The sequence below is a fragment of the Pseudorca crassidens genome, chromosome 1 (genome assembly GCF_039906515.1).
Source record: "Pseudorca crassidens isolate mPseCra1 chromosome 1, mPseCra1.hap1, whole genome shotgun sequence".
Lineage (NCBI taxonomy): Eukaryota > Metazoa > Chordata > Mammalia > Artiodactyla > Delphinidae > Pseudorca > Pseudorca crassidens.
The window spans coordinates 193,449,287-193,475,263 of record NC_090296.1 but is presented as its reverse complement, the minus strand read 5'-3'; the positions used below and the strand labels follow the sequence as shown (position 1 = coordinate 193,475,263).

The following is a 25,977-nucleotide window of genomic DNA, read 5'->3' as shown; positions in this document are numbered from 1 at the left end:
AGGAAGATTTTGAAGACCCACAAATGTAGGCTTGTCCATACCAAAGCTTACAAATGGTGTCCCAGCCACCAGTGGAGAAGCAGTGTAGTAGAAATGCATCTATGAACCACATTTTTCAGAGACAACGTTTTTGATGTAGTATTTATTTTCCCATTCTCTTTTATTGCACATCATACAATGTGAAAAAGACTCGAGAAGAGGCCTGCACAGGCCTTATTCAAGCCATTAAGTCTGGCGGAATTTGGCGCTGACTCCCAGGACTACCCCGTACCTAGAAGTCCCTAGCATGGTTTTGTTGAAAATTCAGCTGACGGAAATGCCACCACTGGCTTGAAGACTTTATTCAGAATTTAATGTTTTTATTTCTTCTTCAAATCCTTTACATTGCTTCTGTTCGTTTGATACTTCCTGATGACTAACTGGAGGAATAACAGAGTCTTTATTATGAATTTCATGCTGACTTTTGAATGTTCAACAAAGCCATGTTGTTATTCATTTTTAGCCCTCACACAGGACTTTGTGTTTTTAAACTGTCGAATTTAAAGGCCAAGATTTCTGTCCCTTCCAAATGCTAAAGTTAGAAAAACAGAAGCATGGAATGTTTAATACACTTTTCTAAACAAGCAAATTAGACTGATGTCTGAGTCGTGCTAAGCTATTCTGCTCTGCACCAATTCACAGGAATTTGATGCCTGTTTTAACGCAGGCAATTTTCATGACACTTTAAGGTTTATGAATTCACTTAAGTATTATTTCACATTTGTTCTAAATGGCAACCGTTTCCCTACAAAGATGCTGTACCAACTACATGTATATATATGCATGTATGTGTGTGTGTGTCTGTATACTCACATACATATAGGTTTCTCACACTCACACACATAGAGGTTTCTTTTTTTTATAAATTTATTTTTTTTTTATTTTCATTTTTGGCTGCATTGAGTCTCTGTTGCTGTGCGCGGGCTTTCTCTAGTTGCGGTGAGCGGGGGCTACTCTTCATTGTGGTGCACGGGCTTCTCATTGCAGCGGCTTCTCTCATTGCAGAGCACGGGCCCTAGGAGTGCGGGCTCAGTAGTTGTGGCACGTCGGCTCAGTAGTTGTGGCTCGCAGGCTCTAGAGCGCAGGCTCAGTAGTTGTGGTGCACGGGCTTAGTTGCTCCGTAGCATGTGGGATCTTCCCGGGCTAGGGTTCGAACCTGTGTCCCCTGCATTGGCAGGTGGATTCTTAACCACTGCACCACCAGGGAAGCCCCATAGGTTTCTTTTTAACCTAGCTGTTTTCCTAAAGGAAAATCTCACACACATCTTGGAGCAATTATGATATATATGACGGTGGTTCTTAACAATCATTATTATTTTTTCCAGCGTGTGAGAACGTGGTGATTGTGAATCAGACATATGGCATCTTAGAGAGTATAAATTATCCAAATCCCTATTCTGTCAATCAGCGTTGCAACTGGACCATCCGAGCAACAACTGGAAACACTGTGAATTATACGTTTTTAGCCTTTGAATTGGAACATCACACAAACTGCTCCACCGACTACTTAGAGGTATGTGTTCTGAAGCTAAATAAATCACTGCATTTTCAGCTCAAGTTAGCAAGCCAAGACAAAAGTCATGCTTTGTAGAACCGAATCTCTCACTCTGCCCTACATGTCTATAGTATGCCAACTACCCATGGTATTTGAACAGGTATATTTCATGTCTCTTTCACTGTATCATCTTGATAGTAAGGATATTTAATCTACTAAATTATATTCACAAATAACTATGTTTTTAGGTTTCAGTATAACTTCTGGACTGAGTAATCTCATATTACTTAAATTATGCAGAAGTAGAAGGATAGCTTCTGGTTTTTGTTGGTTGTTTTTATGTTCTCTGTAAACAAGAAATCAGAAAGTATTTAAGTATCATGGCTTTATTTAACACTTAATTTACCTGATACTGGGAATCATGATTTTGATTCTTGTTTTTCATTTTTAAACTTAAGTTCATTTCAGTTAATTTTTCTTTTTGTAAAATGGAAGTTTCTATGTGTTACAATAATGACCACCAATAACATTTATTGAACTTTCCATATACCATGCTATGTGATAAAAGTTGCTTGAGAATTAGGTAACCCAAAATATGAGGTAATCTGCTACTTTTATGATAAAATATTTTATTTACCAAAGCTTTTTTGCTAATTTGCATATGGAACTTTGTAGAGATATAGATTGAACAGGTAGGCAGCTACTTACTTTACTTTACAAATTTAGTTATACATTCATATATAAAATTATATATTTTATAAACTATTAGTTTAGAATATTATTTTCCACTTTCACACTTCATGAAACAATTTTACTCAGGCTATTTACATATATTTTGCCATCTAGTTTTCATCATTAATAAAATCACTTTTTGAGTCCTCTAACACATCATCTTTTATCTCCGTCTACATTGCTAATATATAATACTTCTGAATCTACGTATGATGTTTTCACTAGAAATCTTTTCTGAAGAGACCAGTACCCACTCTGATAATGTTAGGACATTTCCCCTCATCCCATCTATCCAAACACAATTGTTTAGTGTCTTTCTCTTTAAGATGGTCGGTGATTTTTGGAAGTCTTGCTTGCAAAGGCCTCCAACGGTCAGCACATGTAACTTTGAGGACATATTCCCAGGGAAAAAACCATTATCTTTGTAAAAGTTCCTTAACCCTCTTTTTTACCAATTCTTTAAAACAAACTAGCGTTGATCGAGGTCATTTGAGTTTAACATATTTTTTTCAAATTGTACTTTTGTTCAAAACAAAGAAGAGAAAGCTTCCCATACTTTGAGAGACTTTGTGAGGTGCCGAATACATGGATGCCCTTGTTTTTGAAGGATACTTTCTTTGGGTAAAAAAAAAAATCTTGCTTTATATTTAGAAAAGCTCAGTATCATAGAAACAGTAAGCATAGCGTTTACCCATCAGAAAGTTATATTTACTAGTATTCAAAGAAAATATGAGACAACGTAAAACAAACATAAAACAAGCATGAAACTGACAGTGGTTTTAAAGTCTCCCTTCCTTGATCTAGTGCTCAGGTGGTCTTCACAAGCATAACAATGGCATGTTTGTCTCATTCCTTTACCTGGAGTGATCACCTTTTTCTTTTCTTCACATGGTGAGACACTGTTCATTCTTTAGGGAAAAAAAGGCACAGGTTGCTTTCAAAGCCACGTGTTCATACCACAAACCCAGCAGTCTGTCATATCATGTTTGTACTTCTGTGACTGTGTCCACATGCCCTACTGGACCATGAGCTTTCTGAAGGTGTGAGCTGTCTCTGATTAACTTTGTAACCCAGGCACTGATTACAGAGTTGGGATCTTACAGGGGTTCAGTAAGTTCAGGTTGAACTGAATATCGCAGTCATATTTTAGCATCAGCTTAAGGAGAGCTATTAATTAATGAGAAAGAACTGAATTCCAAACTGGCCTTTTTGTATAATCTCTACACAGTCACTGCAGTTCAGCCACTTCAAGCACAACCCAAAATACAGTTTGTGGGCGTGAAGAGTGTTGCACATTTAACAATCTGCTGGGTGCCTTACTTGATAAAGCACACTGGAGAGAGCAGGGAGGGGAGGAAGCTTTTGAACTGGGTTTTAAAGGAGGCTTTGGCAGAAGGAGTGGGGAGGAACTGAGCTGAAACCTTTCCAGGGACCGGACTCCAGTTCTTTGGACTTACTTGAGGGTGGAATGGTAACAAAAAGGCCCATCAGATAATCTTTGGAAGTGCTCGAAAACTGTCAAATGAAAAATACTTGTTCCAACAATGGCCGAGCCACTAATCAGAGGGCGTCCACAGATGATGTGTATCTTATGCAACATTGATGGTGAAAGCAGCAAAAACACAGAATGAGAACCAGAAGTTCAGCAAAGGCTTCCAAAGAATCACACTGTTGCCAGAGAGAGGAGAGGTTTTCCATTTCTGTAAGCCAAGGGGCAAGACCAGAGCAATCGCTACAATGGCTGGTTTATGATGGAAATTTTAAAAGCACAAATAACCCCTTAAGGAGAGAAAAGCCACAAACACAAAATCTAGTTTCCATTATTTTAATCACTTCTAGTTCAATGGTTTTTTCAAGTGACTTAGCCAAGACCAAAGTGAGTAGCTATTACTGCAGCCAGAATTGAGTTATTTTGAATTAACAGAATTGAAACTATAAAAGGACTTGATTAGGTGCTGGTTGGACACTGTGCCCAGCCTTGCTGAGAGGTGTGGGTTGGTAAAGATCCCACTGGGAAGCGATTCCATCCTTTATTACTTTGTCCTCTGGGCAAAATGAAATGATTCATATTTGGAAATAAAATACTCAGTGGGAGGAAGGGTCATTTGCTTAAAGGAGTAAGACCATATTGCCCATGCAATTTGGGAAAGTCAACCTGAAGGATTTCTTTTGTATTTTATAAGTTGATTTCACTTTTTCATTTTTATTTTGAGTCTGAGACTCTATGTGGAAGAAGAGATTTTTCTTAGGTATTGAATATACAAACAAAAGTGATGGATTTGGGAGAAATCAGCACAGAGAGGTACAGGAAATCCAGAGCCAGTGTTAGGTCAACTGGGAGCATGTGGGTGGGGAGAAGAGGAAGGAGGAAAACTACGAGCATGGAAGCTGAGGGGAGAGACTGTGACACAAGGTGACAAGGAGAGATGCTGCCAAGACGTCCAGAAAGATCAGCTCTCGTGGGATACCTTCCTCTTCGTGTTCTCTTGTATGTCAGTGTCTCTTAAAATGTGGCACTGGATTGGATTCAACGCTCCGACTAACCTGGCATTGGACCATATTATCTGGTTCTTGTGCTCTGGTATTGTAGGTTTTTTGTTAGCCAAGTCATAATGTTGGATGATATTAAACACCTGTAATCTCCAGGTCACTTTTACATGAATGGCAATGGCTTCATAGCCAGACATAGGATATTATTTCTATTAAGTTATATTTCACTATTTTGCCTTAGAACTCCATCTCATCATGATTCCTCTAAATCCTGATTCTCTGGTCTTTAGAGCATTATTCATTTGCATATAAACTCATTGGCCATTGGCCTATGACTTCTCCAAAAATAATTGATAAAAATATCAGAAAGATGCTACCTGTTTCAAATACTCTAAAATGATAGGTTTCTCGGATTAAAATGCATCTGTTATTGAACATTTTCGGGATAGCACTATTCAAACAACTTGGTAATAATAATAGCTGGTATTTATTGAACACATAATTTGCTAGGTAATTCTCGCAGCAACCGTGTGATGTAGGAAATATCATTTTCCCATTTGACAGGTGAGGAAATTGAGACAAAGCCAGGTTGTCTGTAGTCACAAAGGTTATAGTAGCAAAGCCAGGCCTTCCACCAGGCTCTGTGGCTCTGGACTGATGCTCTGAGCCGTGACACCACACATACTCCATGTGTGTTCTCTTCCGTAATTGTCACTCTCAGAGGTGACAAGAGGGGGTTTCCATGGAACCCTCAGGTTGACCCCTCTAGTGACACTGTCACCAAGAGGAATTCATGTTATTTAGCATGACATTTTCATAGGGAAGCAGTGGTCATTTGCTATATCTTTGCTACATACTGACAACTTACGTTCAGTGTCCAATTTAGAATTTTTCCCGAAATTACCATCAATCTTACTCATGTGTGAGATTCCAGAATAAATCTTTCCCACATTTTGGAAGTTGACACATTTTCCCTTCAGGCCTCTGGCAGTCCTCCTGTTCTGCCTTATACTCTTGGTTGCAGGTACATGCTCAAACTAACCCATGGAGGAAAGATGAGTGTTTGGGAAAGGGCTGTTCCTCTAAGAAAGGGAGACTCCTCATGACACACGGCAGCAACTGAAAAGCCGGGACGGGGCGGGAACCAAGGGCGCTCAGTAGCGTCTCCTTTCTTTCTCCTTTCTTCCGGCTTTGTTGCTTCTCCCTGCGTACGTATAGTCCGTTTCTACCTTTCGTCCCCACAGCTTCCTCTGAGTTTCTGCAGCCTCTCAGTTTTAGCTTAAATAAGGCCACCCCAGCCATGACACTACGTGACCGTGGACCTCAAGTGCTCACAACCACCTAGACTTGCCCTTGACAAATTACAAGGACGGGTGGTTCATCTTCTTCAGTCTGAGAGCAAGGCATGGATCTAGGCTGCCTGTGGATGGGCGCCCCTCTAGGCGGCATGGCCAGCTCTGCCCAGGAGCGGTGAGGTCCGGCCCTCTGGCCTGCATTGCTCAGAGTTCACGTCTGTGGGAAGAGGCAGAACCTTCCAGCAGGGAGGAGGATTCCGCCAGCATGCTAAAGCATTGTTTTGTTCTTTTTTCTTTTCTTTTGGCCATGCCCTGCGGCTTGTGGGATCTTAGTTCTCTAACTAGGGATTGAACCCGGGCTCTTGGCAGTGAAAGTGTGGAGTCCTAACCACTGGACCACCGGGGAACTCCCCTAAAGTGTTGTTTTGAATTACCCATAAAGCAAGCAAGATTACAAAATCAGTTCTGCAATGACTGCACCTCTCAGTTCAATAGGATGTAATGCACTTGAACCTGGAAAAATTCAAGTAAAGGAATTGACTGTCTTATATTCTAAATTGGATTTCAGTGTTTCTTCTTCCAGTTTCAAAATCATACAAGGAATCTTTCTACTTCATCTTCACCACATTACGCTATCTTCTGTAAGCACTGGTCCAACTCACATTTTCATCTTTCTTTTGCCCCAGTCATAGCTTTAAAAAATAGACATTTTTTTTCTAATTGTACCATATCCCGAAGTTTAGCTAATTTGTATGTGTGCTCATAAAATGGTCAGAAGGGTCCTGGGTAGCCCCATAGTTTTTTTTCTTAGATTGAGTTCTTCTGAGGTTTTCCCTTTTACTGCTCCCCAAATTTTTCCTGACTTTGTGGACAGAGTTTAATTTTTTAAGAATTTGTCATTTTTCTTGAATTTCCTTTCCTTTATCTATTGTTTTTCTTTGTTCTTTTAAAAAAAATTTTAAAAGATTTTGGCTGTGTTGGGTCTTCATTGATGCATGAGGACTTTCACTAGTTGCGGCGAGCAGGGGCTACTCTTCGTTGCGGTGTGCAGGCTTCTCACTGCGGTGGCTTCTCTTGTTGCGGAGCACGGGCTCTAGGCATGCAGGCTTCAGTAGCTGCAGCACGTGGGTTCAGTAGTTGCGACACATGGGCCCTAGAGTGTGCAGGCTTCACTAGTTGTGGCACACGGGCTCAGTATTTGTGGCTCACTGGCTCTAGAGCACAGGCTCAGTAGTTGTGGCACACAGGCTTAGTTGCTCTACAGCATGTGGGATCTTCCCGGCCCAGGGATTGCATTGGCAGGCGGATTCTCAACCACTGCGCCACCAGGGAAGTCCCTAATTTTTAAATTGTTTTTGGTCCCTGGGCTCATATCTCCTTGCAAAGTCTCAGTCTCTCAAACCTCAAGCTCATGACTGATGTGTCCCATCATCACAGGCTCTAGGGAAATTGATCGCTCTCGCCTAACATTTTGGTCACTTCTACAGTAACAACCACTTCTCTGCTGGTCAGGATTAGTCCCTGAGAGCACCTCTCTCACTCTTTACTTTCTGACAGAGGACAGCATATAAAGAATTCAGCAAATGCTATGCTTTTTTTAAGAACAAGACACGAGAGGTGTCTGGAAAGACATCTGCCCGTTGCCATTCCTGTGTGTCTTTTTGCTCCACTAGTGTTGATATGCTTCCTTTGCAAAAAAAAAAAAAAAAAAATTCTGCTGAGGGAGAAGCTGATGGTGGAGGATAAAGCCCCCATAACTGGCTGCTAAATCTGGCTGCCTTCGAGAATCACCTGGGGATCTTGTTAGAAAAATGTACTCACAGACCCCACCCCAGACCCACTCGATCAAAACCCCTGGGAATCCCAACAGAGCAAACCCCACCTAAGCCTTAGGCCAGGAGCTGAGGCCACTGTCCGTCATTCACTTCCATCGTGACAGCACAGTTTATCCTCACTGCAAAGCTCTCTCCTGGGAAGCTGTAAGTATTTTAATAGGTATCTTCTTAACATACAACTTCGAGTGCTATTACATGTTTCTTTTTCAGTAGGTCTTACTTTTCCATTGCTACAGCTGAATGATATGCTTTGACTCACCAAGGCCTGGTGATACTGTTATGTTTATCTCATTACATAAAAATGTCAGATTCATTTTACCATGTGTGAATTCTGATTCTAAACTTTCTCCTCCACTTTCTTTATTTGGCATCTTTGCCACTATCATCTTGCATGACATCCTTTCATATCTTTCTGATGCCTTCCCCTTTCCACTTATGTCCGTTTCAAGTCCCCTCAGTTATGTCAGTGACTTCTGTCAAATGCATTTCCCTCTAGTCTTTATAAGATTCACTTCATGTCTTGCCAACTCCTCTTTCTGATGTCATCCTGTTCACCAGATGTTTATATCATTGCTTATTGCACTTCCATGTCCTCCTTTCAGTGACAAAATAAGCCGCTGCTAATGAAAAAAATGCATGAAAACATTACTAATGTCCCTCAGTCTTCCAGTGCTATATCCATGTTGTCTAAGTCTGCAGCCTGGGCAGCATTTTCCATAACTGCAACTGTGCAACATCAGACCCACAAGCTATTGTAATTAGTTAAGGAATACTAGCTGTTTTATGGAGAACTTGGAAATTCTTAGATGCTTAGTACAATACAAGTTTATTTCTCAATCATGTTAGAGACCAATGTAGGTATTCCTTTGCTTTCCACATAGTGATTCAGGAAGCCAGACAAAGGGGAAGTTGATTTGGGGAAACCACTTAGCTCTCTCTGCCACACGTGTTGACAGATGTTTTACAAACAAAGAGACCTAAATTCTAATAAATTTGGGAAATGCTGAATCAAACACAATGTAACAGGGTCAGTTGTTTTGTTCTGTTTTTGCTGTAGTACTTCCTCAGGCTATTACCATCCTACATATGCATCATTCATTCATTTATCCACTCATTCAGTCATTCAAGTATAATTTAGAGACATAGGCTGTGGAAATAAAACCGTTCTAGCATCAGTTTTTCTTGTTTTCATGGAGGAGGCAGATCTTAATTTATCACACAATACAAAGTTAGTCACAAGCCCTGTGAAGTGCTATCCGGGAATATTATCGGAAGCTCTAGAGACACGAAGCAGGAGGACCCGGCTCGCCGTGGGCCAGAGGAGGCATCCCTGGGGAAGGGTAACTGAGCAAGGTGTCAGGGAGCTGTAGGTTTCACTAAGGCAAGTTGTGTTTGAGGAACTGTCAAAGGTAAACAGAACCAGACACTAGTTAAAGTGGAAAGAACATTTTTTTTTTTTTTTTTTTTTTGCGGTACGCGGGCCTCTCACTGTTGTGGCCTCTCCCGTTGCGGAGCACAGGCTCCAGACGCGCAGGCTCAGCGGCCATGGCTCACGGGCCCAGCCGCTCCGCGGCATGTGGGATCCTCCCAGACTGGGGCACGTACCCGTGTCCCCTGCATCGGCAGGCGGACTCTCAACCACTGCGCCACCAGGGAAGCCCGGAAAGAACATATTTTAATCAACGTTATGCTCCTGCAATAGGGAAGCAGGTCCAGCATGAACTGAACTTAACTTCAATTTGTACAGAGATGACCGGGTGTTTTAAAGGGAGAATCAGGGAGCTGGGAGGGGACCAGCGGGGCCTCGAGCAGAGTCAGGGATGTGAAAAACTAGCGAGTGTTGGTCACTATGAGCGTGGTTAGGCCTCTGTGTCTGTATCTGGCAGTGATGGAGGTAAGGATTCAATCCTCTCCCAGAGACTGGGAGGCAAGGGGCCTGTCCTTCCTAATGGTTTCATTTCAAAGGAATGGAGTTTAGATCCTTGAGAAAGACACTGTGAGTTGTAGGAGATACATACATAATACATCTCAAAAGGACAGGAGAAGGAGTCACAATTTTAAGCCCTTTTTAGTATGTGCTCCAAGAAAGGGTGGTCCGGGGCCTATCCTCAGGTGTTGCTGGAACAAACAGTAAATCCTTTAGGCGGCCTTGTGCTTTCTCAGGCGGGCACTTGGAGGGGGCCTGGGGTCATCCTGGGGATGTGGCCTTGAGCTGTTAGAAACTACGCTCGTGTTTGTTTCGGTCCTTTAATTTGGGGAGAATAAGTGGATGAGATCATCTGCGCTGAGACTCTGCATTCTTTATGGGCCAAGGTTGAGGCTTAGTTGGGAGGAAGGCTCAGAGGGGCTTGGCTCGAGTCGGGTCGAGAAGAACATCTGTCAGAACCGAAAGGACACAGCGTGTCTGAGGCCAAGGCTGCGGCTCCCAGCCGGGCAGGGACCTGCAGGCTAGAGCCCTGTGCGCAGGTGCACAGTTCCAGTGACCGCTTGGGGCAGCAAGAGATCTTCCAAGAGTGAGCAGAGACAGTGTGCTGGATTGGCACTTTGCCACACTCTGGATTCGAGGATAAGTGGGAGGGTAAGAGGAACTTTGGAGATTCAGAAAGAGGATTGCTGCAGCTCGGGTGCGAGATGGCCAGCCCTTCACACGGCTGTGGAGGGAGAATGTGTCAACGACAGGGGATGTGAGAGCACCTGGGGGGGTAGAATCAACCGAACTGGACGAACACTGGATGGAGTGGGCGTGGTAACACAATGAAAAGAAAGACATCAGGATACAGCCTAATAGAACTGCGTGCAGAGCAACAACCAGGAGAGGCAGAGGGGCCTCCCTCAGGGTGGAGACACTCGGGGACACGAAAGGCAAAATTCCAGATGGATTCCATCTTGGCCCAGAATTCTAACACCTATTGGACATTTGTAATCCACAGAACATTCTTAGGGAAACATTATTCTAGAGATGTTTTCCAAATTTTTTTTCCCATTTTTATTCTCATACAAAGAAGCAAAATGTTCAAGTTCATGAGAGATTATAAAATTCTCCTTCACATCTCAAACGTCCCTTTTGAGAATTACAGTAATCATAACACATTTTAAATCAGCTGTACTCCAGTAAAAATTTAAAATAAAAGAATCACAGTAATCAATGTCTACTATGTGCCAGCCACTCTTATAGACACCTTGATAATTATTGCTTATCTTCAGGATAATTTAGCAATTGGGTGGTTTTGTGGTCATTTACAGACAGGAGGACTGGGCCGCAGGTAAGCAACAATACTCACTCTAAGATCACGCTGCCAGGAGGTGATGGACCCAGGTCGCAATAACCGGCAGGCTCTGAAGTCCACTTGGGTTCAAAGCTTTGCTCTTTCTCACTGGCTGTGACCTTGGGCACAGAAGTTAACCTCTGGCTTCCTCGGCTTCCTCATGTATTAAATGGCAAACATACTTACAACTACTCACGAAGTTGTTATAAGATCAAATGAAGCGATCTGCACAGCTGGCAAGTATGAGCACTCCAGAAATGTTTATTATTCCTCCCCCACGCTCACCCCACAGAGAGGATAACTCCCTCTTGGCCATTCAGATTCTTCCTCCTACCTTTCAGGACGCTGTCTCTCCATCTCTTGGACGAGTCGTCTCCCTTCCTCGTGACTCGTCGGTTATGAGTGGCCGTTCCTCCCTCCTGAGGTCTGACTTCCACTCCCAGGCACAGCCTGGGTCTGTTTGGCTCCAAAAGTTCAGAGTCTGTTCTCTTTCTCTTCCAAGTGTCCTTCCTCCACCATTCAGCTCTTGGGAGGACTTTGACTTCTTTTATCCTTTTAAAGACTTTGCATCCTCTCTAATGAGCAAAGTGTCCACAGATGTCTGTGATTTCATCACTGCTGGTCTCATGAAGACACAGCTGATTCTGTACAGATCTCACACACAATGACCTCAGTTTCCCAACGTTGGTTTAAAGGTAAACCACAGTTGGAAGCGGCTCCAGACGCTGATCCTTCTGTTGTTCTTGGGGCGTTCCCTGGAATTTGAACTGCTCAGGCCAGCTCTCTTCTATCTGTAGGCTATTGAGGATGTTAATAAGAAACGAAGATTTAGCACCTCACCTTGCTCACTCACTGGAGGATGTCTCGCAGGCACTCAGTCTCCATAATAGAACATGAAATCTTGCTCAGTAGTCTCGGCACCTGTTTAGTTTGGTATAGTATAGACTCTGAGCCAGGTAGCCTGGGTTTAAACCCGGACTTCGCCACTAACTAGCCAGGAAATGTTGAGCAAGTTATTTAGCTTCTAAGTGGCCCACTTTCCCCATCTGTAAAATGGGATAGTCGGCACAAAAGAGTTTTTATATATAAAGAGACTGGCACATAGTAAACACTTACATAATGTCATTTATTTTTTTTTTCCTTTTTTCCTTTTTTGCGGTACGCGGGCCTCTCACCGTTGTGGCCTCTCCCATTGCAGAGCACAGGCTCCGGACGCACAGGCTCAGCGGCCATGGCTCACGGGCCCAGCCGCTCCGCGGCATGTGGGATCTTCCCGGACCGGGGCATGAACCCGTGTCCCCTGCATCGGCAGGCGGACTCTCAACCACTGCGCCACCAGGGAAGCCCACATAATGTCATTATTTGCCCCAGCACCTTAGTTAGGTATAAAGAAATTCCTAAATAGAGAGCGTTCAGTTCTTTAGGCTGAGATATAAATAACGGTTCATTTCTCAAGACATTTAATTTTCCTCTTGCTTTCTGTCTACAGCCTGCTTCACTAATGCATTTGACAATTCTCACAAAGGGTAAATGATAAATGAGAAAGCCAACATTTTGGTCCACTTATTTTATTCCAAGCTCTATTAAGAAATATAGTGAAGAAAATGTTGATTCCATTGAATAACAGGAGTTTTGGGTATTATCACTGTTACTTAAAAAATTATTTGTGTTACTCTCTGTTATCACAGAGAATAAGGACTTTGCTGTATTTTTGAATTTAACAATTCTTTTTTTAAAAAAATAATTACCAAGGAAGGAAACAAGAACAATTCTTCTCGAGTTGTTGATGCCTTTCAAAATGCTGAATTACCTCTCTATACCTGTTTCCAGAATTCTAAAATGGGGATAAAAATGTTATCTGCATCATAGAGCTGCTAGGAATTTTATTTTATTATTTAAAAAAATAAATTTATTTATATATTTTTATTTTTGGCTGCATTGGGTCTTTGTTGCAGCACATGGGCTTTTCTCTAGTTGCGGCGATCGGGGGCTACTCTTTGTTGCGGTGCGCGGGCTTCTCATTGCCGTGGCTTCTCTTGTTGCGGAGCACAGGCTCTAGAGTGCAGGCTCAGTAGTTGTGGCGCACGGGCTCAGTAGCTGTGGCTCGCGGGCTCTAGAGCACAGGCTCAGTAGTTGTGGCGCACGGGCTTAGTTGCTCCGCCGCATGTGGGATCTTCCCGGACCAGGGCTCGAACCCGTGTCCCCTGAATTGGCAGGAGAATTCTTAACCACTGTGCCACCAGGGAAGCCTCTAGGAATTTTAATTTTATTAGGTAATAACATGGAAAGGGCTTAGAGTGATACTCAGTACAGAGTAAGTGCTAATAAATATTATTTATCATTTTCTTCAACATAAACACAATTTCATGGGTTATTTGATTTCCAAAACAGCCTTCCCAGCGTGATTAGCGTAGATTGGCCCCACCTGTTGAAAGCAGGGCTCCCTTTCCCTGGCCTCACAGATTTCCTCCAAAAGCCACAGGGCCTGGGTATCTGAATCGAAGAGTGCAGTAGTTAAAATCCTGTTTGCTGGCTGGAGAAATGCAGAGAAGCAGAGGAGATCTGGTGTCTTAGCAGCGATTGATCTGCACTGACTCTGTTATCATAGCACTTCCACGGCACACTTCCTGGGCAGATGAGTCATGTTTCCTGGAACTGTCTGTCAGAGGAAGTTCGCTTCTAGGACGCCTGGCATTTTGCTTAGAATTCAGATAAGCTATTTCAATTCTAAGGACAACCGCTGTTCAAAACCACACGTAAAAAGCGAAAACAGTGTGCCAAACGATTCAGTTGAAGACTCCCTACCGGATGTGAATCTAGCCTTGGACGAAGCAGGATCATGATTCACAAGGAGTTTAGAATGAAGCGTATCCATTGGTTAATTAAGCCAGATACTTTGTAGTGTCACTAAGAGCAACAAGAAGCATTTTAGAAGAATTTTAAGACTCCCAAGTAAAATGCCCAAGTAACATGCGAGTTTTTTTAATTACAGAAAATTTAAGGGAGAGATGTTTATTTCAGTGTGATCAAAATCCCTTTCCTCAAAGGCAAATGCTGATCACTTGTCACCATCCCTCACAATGAAGAATTTTCATGGGATTGCATTAATTTGCTGCAGTTGAGGCAAATACAGCAGCCTTCAAAAGAGAGCCTTTGCTCTCAGATTCAAAAGAAACTGTGTGTTTCCCCTCTCAGTATCCTCTCAAACATGAAGGACAGGATCAGGTTAAATAATAATCAGACCTACCAATAATTTCCACACTACCCGCAAGCCAGTGAAAATTCCATTTGATGCTCAAAACTTGAAATTGCTCTATCCACACTTCCTTTCCTGGTGGTCCTCACCGAGCTCTGCTTCTCAGACCACAGGCATCGGGTGCGTGCAAGGTCTCTTCCATCATCCAACAGACACATGGCACGAAGCAGAAGGCGAAATTCAGAAATTGGTGGTCATTGTTGTGGATTTCAGTTAATTACACTGATTGACTATGTTTTACAATGGGAACAATTTCCACCTGCAACATTTCAGAATTTTTTCAAAAATGCCATCTTTACCCTTCAGTTCTTACATGTACTTATGTACTGAACAGGCTTTCTTCTCCCGCCCTCCCTCAATTGGGGAAGAGTCTGCATGGCAGGGCTTTCGGTCCTTCCAGCTCCAGGTTCTAAGATTTCATGCTGTGCTATAGGTCCCTCCCTGTTTCTGAGTCCATCTGTAGCAGATGGTTAGGCTTTTAAGAGGCAGAATAATCTTTTTTAAATGTTGAGTGCTTCACATTAGCGGTAGAGTTGGCAGAGGGAAGGCTGCGGTTCATGGAATTAAATGTTCATGTATATACGAGGGAGAATATGTTTGGCTTTCAAAGCATTTCACTTCCCACTGGGGAGGGAATTAGGCACTTATTGGTCCATCAGTGACTATCAAAACTTATGTTTGTGAGAGCTTTTTAGTCCCTGAACATCTGAAAGAATGATTTTTTAATAACGAATTAGTCTAATTAATAATAAAAACCTAGTTATGATTAAAAAAGGAAGCATTGGGGACAAAATATGGTTTTAAATTAATGCTGGAGGAGATTACTTTATATAATAACATTTTAATGGGCTAATTTTCATGGATAATCTTGAGACACATAAAAATGATTATGGAGACAGACAATATAATATTTTTAGTAGACCAGCTGGGTATCTGAGAACCTAAAAGCGTATGGAATTCTGACACTGGAAAAACATTACCAGTGCACATCTACATTGCTATGTCAGTAGGTCCCCAGAGACAGTGCTTTAAAAATAAACTTACCTGATTACACAGGCATACAGTCATTGCAGACATTTTAGAAGATATAGAAAAACCTAGATAAAATAAAAATAACCTAAATTACATCATTACTGATAATATTTGGTGGTACTTATTTCCTGTAGTTCCATCCTATATATTTATTTTATTTTAATATTTGAAGGGGATCATTTTGTACATACTGTCCTATAATGACTTTTTTACATGTGACAGTAGCTTGCGAATGTTTCTCCTTGTTACTTATTTATCTCCTTGTTACACCACAGCATTTGCAACATCGAATGTTCCACCATCACAATACAGCCACCCATTCTTGTTGTAAAACACATAGAATCTTTGCACATTTCCACTATTATAAACAATGCTGAGATAAAACATCTTTGTAGTTAAACCTTTGCATACATCCATGATTAAACAATGATTAACCAACCAAACAAACCCAAATCGGCCTTTGTGACTTCTAAAATAAGTAATATGTAGAAAGCAAAAATAAATATCAATGCGCTATTAAGAGGGGACAGCAACTAGCCACCCCATGGAAAAGAGACTATATGGTCTGTGTTTGAGACAGACCTGTAATTCAGAGTGACACAAAATAACTCAGCATGTGGTCTTTCAATGGTGTTTCTTTGTCTCCTACAAAGCCCAGCACTGAGTCATTGTTTCCTTTTAGATGGTACCTCATGCTTCCTGCTGCAGCCTGCAGCACATGGCAGTGCGTTTCCCGGGCCGGGGGAGACCTGTGCCTCTGTATCCGAGGGCACTGTGAGAGCGCCCGGTGTCTCACGGGGAGGCTTTACCTCCAGGGCCATCACGGCGCCCCCTAGAGCCTACCGCGCTCTGCTGATGTGCTTTCCTTTAAACCTTTGCCTAGTTTACCTCCACAATTGGATTCCTTTTTTACCCCGAGGCTCTTCTCACCCACAGTGGGAGCCTTTTACCCTACTTGATGAATCTTGCTTGGCAATTTCTCCTGTTGTTACAGGAACATTTCAAAGCCCTTCAAATTTAAGGTAAACTCTGAAAGCTCCAAGTTTATCCAGGAGATTTGTTTGTAAACATTGAATAACAATGTTCTCAACAGCTGTTCTGATAAAGCGGTTCCCATAGTTCCTGGTACACTTGTTTTTTGGGTGGGGAAAATAGGAAGAGGTGCTCCAAGAATTCACCAGTTCCCACTCCTCTGGAGTTCCAGGGGCCGAGCAGCCAGAGCTGCAGGCTGGCTGGCCGGACGGAAAGGGGAGAGGAGGCTGCAACAGGAAAAAACACAGGTAGAGCCACTTTGCTTACCGGTGGTCTCTCCCTGATCCGCTCACCAGGGCAGCCTTGACAGATTTCCCAGTGTCCTCTTCGCCACCAGCCCTGCCATGATCCACCATCTCTCTCCACTCAGACACACACTCCGTGGTCCGTCTGCCCCACTGCATGATCTGCACTGGGCTCTGCACCCCACACACAAAACCAGGTCGTCATAGCAACATGCTGCCCCTGACGGCCATCCATCTCCTCGCAAGTGATTCATTGATTTGTTACTTCCCCGTCTGGTCTGCCAGGGATGATTTCTGAGAAATATTTTATGTGAGTCAGTTCAAGTTCTTTCTACCTACCCATCATATTTTTTCTCTCAAAACTATTTCTGTTATGGTTTCTTTAGAAACAAGGTTGGTTCCCTTTGCCTCTGACCAAGAGTTAGAATAACATTTGGGGTACTTTCCATATGCCAGGACTCATCCTCAACCTATTACCTGGTTTGTCTCATTTGCTAAGCACAACAACCCTATGAGATAAGTACCATTAAGATGCCAAGTTTACAAAGAAGTCTTAGCTTACGGAGGTTAAGTAATTTTCACAAGATTATATTCTAAGCAAATTTTAGTGCTAGACTGGACTTTGAATCTAGAGCCTGACACTGACCACATTGAATATACTCTAGTGTGTTCCTACAGTAAAATTACTGTCCGGCTCTCAGTTGAAATATAATCTTCTACTAGTGACATTGACTTCAGAAAGCCACTCTGTGAACTCACTGAGTATAGTTCTCAGAAATGTAACTATCTTCTTTACATTGACCAGAATTTTTGCTCTGTAAAACTATCAGGGATTCTCTACTATACCTAGAATTCTCCCTCACGGCAGATGAATTATTTCAATTACATATTAAACTCTAAAGGATAAAGTTCTTTTGGGGTTTTTAAAGATTTCTTATAGGAACTGGACCAAAATTTTTTTCTGGAAGTTTCTCCATATTTTAATGATACCACCTCAAAGAAACTCTTGATTTAATTTCTTTATATGGACTATATTTAATTCTTATGATTAAACCTCCACTATAAAAATGTTTTTCTTCCAGAAAAATTTCAAGTAAATAGGAAAAACAGTAGTTAGAAAAAGTGTGAATTCGATGCTGATCTAAAATAGAAAGGGCTAAGTTTTAGTTGTTACTCACTGTGATTCTAAAGTGGGTTTAGAAAAGAAGTCTATCTATACATCCCAAACTGAGATAGGAGACAATTAGTTATAATTTCATTCATTAGGATCACAAATTTTCAAAATCATAAAACCATTTAGCAACAAAGAGACCCTTGAAAAGCACACTTCTATTCTGAGAGTTCTTGCAGTTCATAAAGTTGCTTCTTGCTGAGGGAACAGGTTACACATTAGCTGACCCTGGGTTTCTCCAGACTTGAGTTCCAATGATTCGTAAAGTACCTACAAAAACCTTAATCTTAAAAAAATCTCACTCTGTCAGTGATATGTCTTTGGTTTTCTGTCTTCCATTTTGTATGCATGGGTCTGTACTATTTAGGAGTCCACGGATCATTTCACATTGCAGCCGTAGTCAGAAACCTCTAATGGTCTCATCAACTCTGCATGCACCGAATTATCAAACCCATGCAAAGGAAGTAGATAGAAATTGGCAAGTGAGACTTCCGCAAGAGATTTCCTTCCTCTCCGAGTGTTGTAAGAGTGGTTGAGATGTTTCAGGGTGGCGCGGGGGTGGAAGATCTAAAACACAAAAACCCTAAACGAATCTTCTCCTGGAGAGGATAACTGAAAAGATTCTACACAGCAGGTTTTGTACATATACATATCCACATCTGAAGATACATTAAATGGCAACTTGAAAATGTAAACAGCATTTCAATTATTAAAAAAAAAAACCAAACCTCTAGACACAGTTATACAAATTCGATCTTCATATTCAAAGTAAGAATCTCAGTCTTTCACTTCTTAATTTCTGCTAGTCCCCTTCCTATGGACTCAAGGCCTCAAATACTGTTCAGATGGGGTAAATCTTGGGGCTTTCTAAAAGCCGGGAATGGTACCCTTAGCGGAACCAAGCCACATGCTGGCCAGGAGTCCCAGTGAGTCACAGCTGGGATGGCCTGTGGTTAACATTCTGCTCTGAAAACAGAATCAGGAACAGCAGGCACCCACTGGTTTCCACGGTAACCGGTATTTGTGTACTTTGAAAAATGACTGTTCCTTTTTGGGTGGTAAATTTAACGAGGGAATGAATTGTTGAGGTGACTTTAGCCATCTGTGTGAGTATAAACAAAAACCTGTGATTTAGTTAAGTGTAAGTGTTAGAAAGACATAAAATTAGGGGTGTGGGATTTTTTCTTCTAGAGAGGTATTTTTCTACACTAATTAAGTCATTAATTTATTTGACATTATATGTAAGTATTTTCATCAACGTCTATTTGATGTTTATTTCAACGTATCATTCTCTTCCCTCCAAAGGCAAAAAGAAACTACTTGTTATTCACCACTGTTCCCCCCAGACCCACTCCCTTTGCCCCCAACCCCCATTCCATTCACAGTGTGTTATTTAAGAGCCACTGGGATCAGGGGCTCTCCTTCAATGAAGTAATTCCATCCGGAAGGAAGAAAAAAACATCCCCTGCAAGTCACGTGAAAGTGTCACGTTTCTTAACCTTACCGAGCTGGGAGGCAAAAGCACTATACTCTTTATGACCGTGCACAGAATCTAAACTAGGGCTCCTCAAAATGTTGCCACCTAGTTTTTCAGAAGATCCACGAAGCTTAAGGCAATTATAGTTCTAGAGAGATCTTACCTCATGTTTTGTTGGATAAAGATGAAGTAATTAAAGTTTGGTCACTGCAGTACAATCCAAAGTTTAGAATGAGCCTTTTGGAGTGGAAACCAGTAGAGCGTTTTCTTGTTTATTATGCTTTGGCAGTGAGAACAGTCTGTTTATTTTTGTACTAATTAGTCTTGAATTGGAATTCATACCCTAGGTTTAATAGAAACTCTGTGGCTGAAATAAATACCCTGCAGTGAAGCAATAGCTTAGGAATAAACAGGTTACCATACAGACCTTCTTCCCCCTCTACCTCCTGCAGTGGGTGGTGGGTCTGGAGACGGGTCGTGGAGGGCTGTTTTTGTTTCCTTTTCTTTTTATGTGGCTTTATTCTTTCTCTCATTTTTGCTCCCCCTTCATGTCTTCTGTCAACCACCTACAGTATTAGAAGTTTGATAATAAATACATATATCCAAAGCAGCAGTATTTAAAAAATTAAAAGGAAGCTGCAGGGACAGGTCTGAAAACTAAACCTCATCTTTATCATTTGCATAAAATGCTTAAGTTTAGTACTTAAGAGTGAGTGATATAATGGACTTCTGAGTTTCTCTTTTTAAATCTCAACTGACCTTCCCCGCGTCACACAGAAATGTACGGCCGATCTGCTGCCCGTTTTGAGAACTCAGTGAGACGACCCAAATTTAGAAATCTGCGATTTTTATTATGACCTTGAACAAGGCCCTTCTGCAGAGTGGCCACAAAGGACGCAGACCTTTTGCTGCCTGAAAGGAGCATGCTGAAGTTTAGGACTGTAAGACCCTAACATGTATCTAACTGTGCAGCGTTAAAGTAACAATGCAGATTAAGTGCCATTAAAATCAATGCAGCTGTCGGGGAGATGGCTCTGTTCCTTCTCTGAAGCTGTTGTATTGGGAACCTGCCCTGGACAAAGCCCTGTGCTAGGCTGTGAGGGGATGTAAGAGGTAGTCTGGGCTCTAAGGAAACTTGTAATCAGTAGGGGAGAGAGACACACATGCCCATCACCAGAATGTGCCCATTTCCACAAAGAAGCACAAATGAAAAGCTGAGGGGTTTCAAAGGAAAACTAATTTATGACCAGCTACAGGGATTAGGGAAGGCTCCGTGGAGGGGCTTTGTAGAATCTGATTAAGAAGCTTTCCATGCTCAAATCAGCATGCTTCAAACAGTATTTTCTATGATAACATTTCAATAAATAAAAATAATTTGGTCAGTGTGGAATTTACTGAATCCAGATGATACATTTACATACAGACACACACAAGCACATACACTCACACGTGTGTACTCGCCAAGAGAATAATAAAGGAAGTGCATGATCAGACATTTTCCATTTTTTTTATAATGGGCAGCTCATCCCAAGGGTAACTGGAACAAAGCATTTCATGTGGACATTTGGAGATTAAAAGAAAATGTAGTGGCCTGAGTCATGAGGAAGCCAATCTTTTTGGATTATCATTATTTTTACCAATTGAAGAGATATGGCAAAGGTGTTTATTTTTTTAGTTTGGAGATATGTATCTGATGAAATTAGGCAGATAAAAGGTACCCAACAGGATGTATAAGTACCTCAGTCGGGAAATGGGCAAAGACCTCAGCAGAAAAGTTGCAAGAAAAGAAAAAGAAATGCCCAGTAAACATGAAAGAAACTTCAACCCCAAAGTAACAACTTAAGACAATTACAAAAAGAAAACAAATTTTCACTATTAGCCCCAGTTTTTAAAATAATGGCAGTCATAAAATATTTCCATAAACTGCTGGTGAGAGAATAAATTGGTATAAACTTTCTGGTAAGAAGTTTAAAAATATATATCCAGAGCCATGAAAGATCATGGTCTTTAATTCATTCCCTTTATAGGTATCTCTCCTAAGAGAAATTTAAACTATCAGGCAAAGACTTATATTTATTGGCCCCCAGACTGGAAATATCCTAAGTGAACAACAGTAGAATTATAATGTAAATACAGCATATTCGGAACAGAGGGCTTCCCTGGTGGCACAGCGGTTGAGAATCTGCCTGCCAATGCAGGGGACATGGGTTCGAGCCCTGGTCTGGGAAGATCCCACATAGAGCAACTGGGCCCGTGGGCCACAACTACTGAGCCTGCGCGTCTGCAGCCTGTGCTCCACAACAAGAGAGGCTACGACAGTGAGAGGCCTGCACACTGCAATGAAGAGTGGCCCCCACTCGCCACAACCAGAGAAAGCCCTCACACAGAAACGAACACCCAACACAGCCAAAAATAAAAATAAATAAATAAATTTATAAAAAAAAAAAATACAGCATATTCGTAGTATTTTGTGCCACTATTAAAAATGTTTGCATAGACTATTTAGTGAAAAGCAGGGAACACCATTTAATGTGTAGCCCAACTTGATACACGCACATATTCCCCTGCACACGTATGTGTGTATGTACGTATACAAACAAATGAAAAAAATGTTGGTAAGAGAAGCTTCTGGTATTAACAAAATATTAACTGTGGTTCTCTTCAGTGGGATTAATTTTTGTATCTTCCTTTCAGAGTTTTCCAAAATGTCTAATTGTTTATAGATAGTATTTATTTTAAAAATTTATAGCTTACAGTTACAATACTGTTATTCACTGAACATCTCTCACGTGTGATTCATATGTGAACCCATCTCCCCTGGCCCAGCATTTCCTTCTTCTGTGCCTGGATTATATTGGGTTGGCCAAAGTGAACTTTTTGGCCAACCAATAATTTGGAGGGACCTCTCTGTATATAATTATCTATTTTTAATTTGCACTCAACCCACCTCAGGAGATTTACCCGTAACTTTTGAAGCAAGGAACAGCTTTTGCTGCACGAGTGGACTTTGCTTTTTCCATCTGACAAGCCTTGTAGGTTTTCACACTGGGAGGTCTCTCTCTGATTGCAGCTGTATGATGGCCCACGGCGCATGGGGCGCTATTGTGGAGCAGACATTCCACCTTCAGGGAGCACCACGGGCTCCAAGCTTCAAGTGCTGTTTTATACCGACGGGGTCGGTTACCATGAGAAAGGATTCCAGATGCAGTGGTTCATCCAAGGTAAGCCCTCTGCTGATCTCAGTTGTATTTGGTAGTTGCTATTTGACCAAGAACCGTTCCCTTTGCAATTCTATATTTGGAAACAGTACCATTCACGAATAGTGGAACTGATCTTCGGTGGCTGTGGGGTGCCCATGGCTGTGGCAACTTGAAGCGGGATCTCAGTTCCTCAACTAGGGATTGAACCCAGGCCGCGGTGCTGCCCCGGCTCTCGTCTGCTTTGTAAAAAGAATTTTAAGAAAGAGGTGGAAAACAGTGAAGCAGGTAAAGTGTTTATTAGGAGAGGAATACGTGTGGAGAAAGCACGGGTGGGCTTAGGTTGAGAGAGAGAGCTGTGCCTCTGGGGTCGTTTAAATCACTTATATGGGGCAGTTCTTCCGGGTCTCCTCTGGCCAATCATCTTGCTCTGTCTGGCTCTGAGTCCGTATTTGGTCTGACTCGGGGCCCTCCCCTGTGTGCGCCTGCACTGCTTAGCAAAGGTGGAGTTCAGCTCAAGGGTCTCTGGGAAGTTGACATATTATGGTCTGAACATATTATGGTCTGGTGCCCCCTCCCTTCTCCGAGTCCTGAGGACCCTTTCTGTGCATGTGTAGTTTGCGAGGTCTCCTTGACCTCAAGAATGGGAAATAGGGCTTCCCTAGGCGCAGTGGTTGAGAGTCCGCCTGCCGGTGCAGGGGACACGGGTTCGTGACCCGGTCCGGGAAGATCCCACATGCCGCGGAGCGGCTGGGCCCGTGAGCCATGGCCGCTGAGCCTGCGCGTCCGGAGCCTGTGCTCCGCAACGGGAGAGGCCACAACAGTGAGAGGCCCGCGTACCGCAAAAAGAAAGAATGGGGAATATATGGTCTCTCTATCTTCTCTCCAAGCAGGGCTCAGCTCCTCCTTGCTCCTTCCATTCTCTTTATCATGGAGCGTCTGTCCACAAGGGACAGCTTCCAGCTGCTCAGCCTGGGGCCCATCTATCTCCTGCCTCAGAACCTGCGTGGTAATCTAGTGCCCAGCCTCAGAAAGTTTTCTCAGACGTTGGTGGCCCTTGGAGAGTTGAATCCTGTTGGAGTTAAGACCAGAAGTGAAGTCCACGTGGACAGGATTTGGGTAACTGCTTCAGGAGGTGCAGCCGTAAATTGCTTACGAGAAAGGAGGAAGCAGAAGGAAGTTTCTAGGGGTGAAGGCCTGTGCCTGGGTGTGGCAAGCAGGTCACAGGGTGCGATGGAGTCTCTCGGGGGAGTGGAACAGAATGAGATTTAAGACTCACCCTGACACTGAGCAGAGAAGGAGTGACGGGGATAGAAGGGAAGGAAGGAGGGTCGATCAGAGAGAGAAGGGGGAGGGAGAGGACTGGGCTGTGAGGGGGACCCGAGCAGAAAGCTTGAGCCAGTGATGCACTAAGCCAAAGACAGGGGTCACATCTGCCAAACGAGTAGGGGCAGGTGAAAGCCTGCCTACGCACTGGTGGTTCCAGAAACAGGTAGGGATCACCACTCCTCTGAAGATGAAAATTCGTTTTAAGCGCAAGTTCTGAAACTTCTAGACTGACCTCATGTGGGCCAGTCGAAAGGCAGAGGACCGCAGGCAGTGCTTCTCAAACCCTGGTCCCCCAAAGCAGCAGTAGAATTTGTGAGAAATGCAAATTCTCAGGCCCCATCCCAGAACTATGGAATGGCAAACTCTGAAGGGAAGCCCAATAATCTGTGTCCTAACTAGTCCCCCTGGCGAGTACAGTTGAGGACCACTCTCCTAGAGTGATCTAGACCTGAAAAATATAGTCCTCGTGAATATTGCACAAGCAGTTCTAGGCCAAGACCTTAGGGCTCACTACTATGATTCAGTCAGCTTGAAGGAGGAGTGGAGTTGCCGTGTTTCACCTGGAATCACACACAGACATTCTGAACGGTGGTCCTGCTGTCACAATCAGGGGTGAGCCCAGGGTGAGCATATGTGAATGTGTGTTGAGGGTTTTTAACGTCATAGTACAGGTATTATATGCATCGCAGCACTTTACACAACTGAAGAACCCTATCATATACTTGAGAGTGTACGACATTCTATTATTATGAACTGGAGCCTGAGTATATTTCGTTAAAATATACGTATAGGGTTTTTCAGTATTTAAAAATATTCAGTGGTAATCCACAGCTACTTATAACTTGAAATACAGATTATAAATTCCCAAAGTGTATGAGCTTTGATAATTAAGCTTGTGGAAGTTCGGGGTTGTCCTTTTCATCAAATAGGTAGAGTTAACCTTGGAATGTCAATTTATTGATCTATGAAATGAAGGAGCTGGACTGAGTCGTCTCTGTAATACAGCCCGTCTCTGGTATTGTGTGATTCAGAAATAGCCTGGCTCTGAGGGAACTGGAGACAGTGTGGAAAGACCTAGAAGAAACAGGAAAATCTTGGGACATGGCCCAGATTCTGAAGGGCAAAGGGTATTTTCCAGAACGGTGTTTCTCAAGCTTCCACGTGGATATGCGTCACTGGGGATCTTGTTAGGATGCAGATCCTGATGTGGGGGCTGAGGTAAGGCCCATGGATCTGCATTTCTGAAAAACTCCCAGGTGATGCCATTGGCATGTCTCTGTAGACCACACTCGGGGAGCTTTCTCTTCTCTAAACTCTGAAGCGGTGAGGTTCTTTCTCACGGGGGCCCCAGCCCTTATCCTACTGACACTGAGTCAGAGAGTGGGAAGTAAGAAATGCCAACGAGGAGACCGAGGCTCGGGGCCTAGGGGCACCGTCCTCAGCCCGAGATACACGCAGGAATTGCCTGGGAGTTTTCACAAGTACCGGTGCCTGGGTTCCAGCCCAGGAGATAGGATTCCATTGGTCTGCGGTGGGACCTTGACTACTGCTAATTTTGAAAATCTCCCTAAGTAATTCTGCCATGCCGCTAGGACGGAGCATTTTAGGAGAAGCGATTTATTTTGCTGGTGATATCTTTCTCCTCAGTGCGCTGCTTCCTCTCCCCTCCAGGCCGTTGTAGCCGTACTAGTCCAAGGCCACACTAAGGACTTCATAGTCATTATTGGCTACCCTGGACGACTGGGTTTCTCCAGCCAACACACTAGGCACGGCTTTGAGTTTTGGTTGGGAAAATTTTTTTCTTCCAGTCCCATTTGGAATCTGTCTTCATTTGGGAGAGTCAAAGACATCCTCTGTCTATTCTCGTAACCTGTTTACTATTTCAAAACTTACTCCCAATTGCTGAAAACTTGCTAAGCTTGGAACCAGAGTTGTGCAACAAAATTTTGCCAGATAGGACCAGAACTGAATAAATTTTTTTTTTTAACTCTGTGCCACTAGATGTAAATTATGCTTGGGAAGAACCTTCTGGAAGGAGACTGTTAGTTGTCTAGATCTGTGCAAAATTAACTGTCATATACTATAG

The 25,977-nt window shown here is 42.8% G+C and overlaps 1 protein-coding gene and 2 long non-coding RNA genes across 8 annotated transcripts in view; 1 reads left to right on the top strand and 2 right to left on the bottom strand.

Annotated features, from left to right (window-relative positions):
• CUBN (cubilin) overlaps positions 1-25,977 on the top strand; it is a 281,633-nt gene that overhangs the window by 82,725 nt on the left and 172,931 nt on the right. For all 3 annotated transcript variants that reach the window (XR_010934358.1, XM_067704299.1, XM_067704308.1), the window contains 2 exons: positions 1,365-1,552; positions 22,436-22,586. Coding sequence is in view for 2 of the 3 variants with exons in the window: in XM_067704299.1 (XP_067560400.1) it covers positions 1,365-1,552; positions 22,436-22,586 (339 nt within the window). In the remaining variant the exon portion in view is untranslated. The remainder of the gene's footprint in view (positions 1-1,364; positions 1,553-22,435; positions 22,587-25,977) is intronic.
• LOC137205960 (uncharacterized) lies at positions 1,513-16,974 on the bottom strand. 4 transcript variants are annotated; one of them, XR_010934386.1, is made up of 4 exons: positions 16,740-16,896; positions 15,453-15,505; positions 11,487-11,950; positions 1,513-1,880 (listed from the first exon to the last, which is right to left on the bottom strand). It is a non-coding gene; the product is annotated as an uncharacterized lncRNA (long non-coding RNA). The 4 variants fall into 4 exon arrangements; XR_010934387.1 differs by lacking the exon at positions 11,487-11,950 and having other exon boundaries at positions 16,740-16,893; XR_010934390.1 differs by lacking the exons at positions 1,513-1,880; positions 11,487-11,950 and adding an exon at positions 2,149-8,506 and having other exon boundaries at positions 16,740-16,974.
• Positions 13,403-14,583, bottom strand: LOC137205975 (uncharacterized). The gene is made up of 2 exons (XR_010934393.1): positions 14,400-14,583; positions 13,403-14,059 (listed from the first exon to the last, which is right to left on the bottom strand). It is a non-coding gene; the product is annotated as an uncharacterized lncRNA (long non-coding RNA).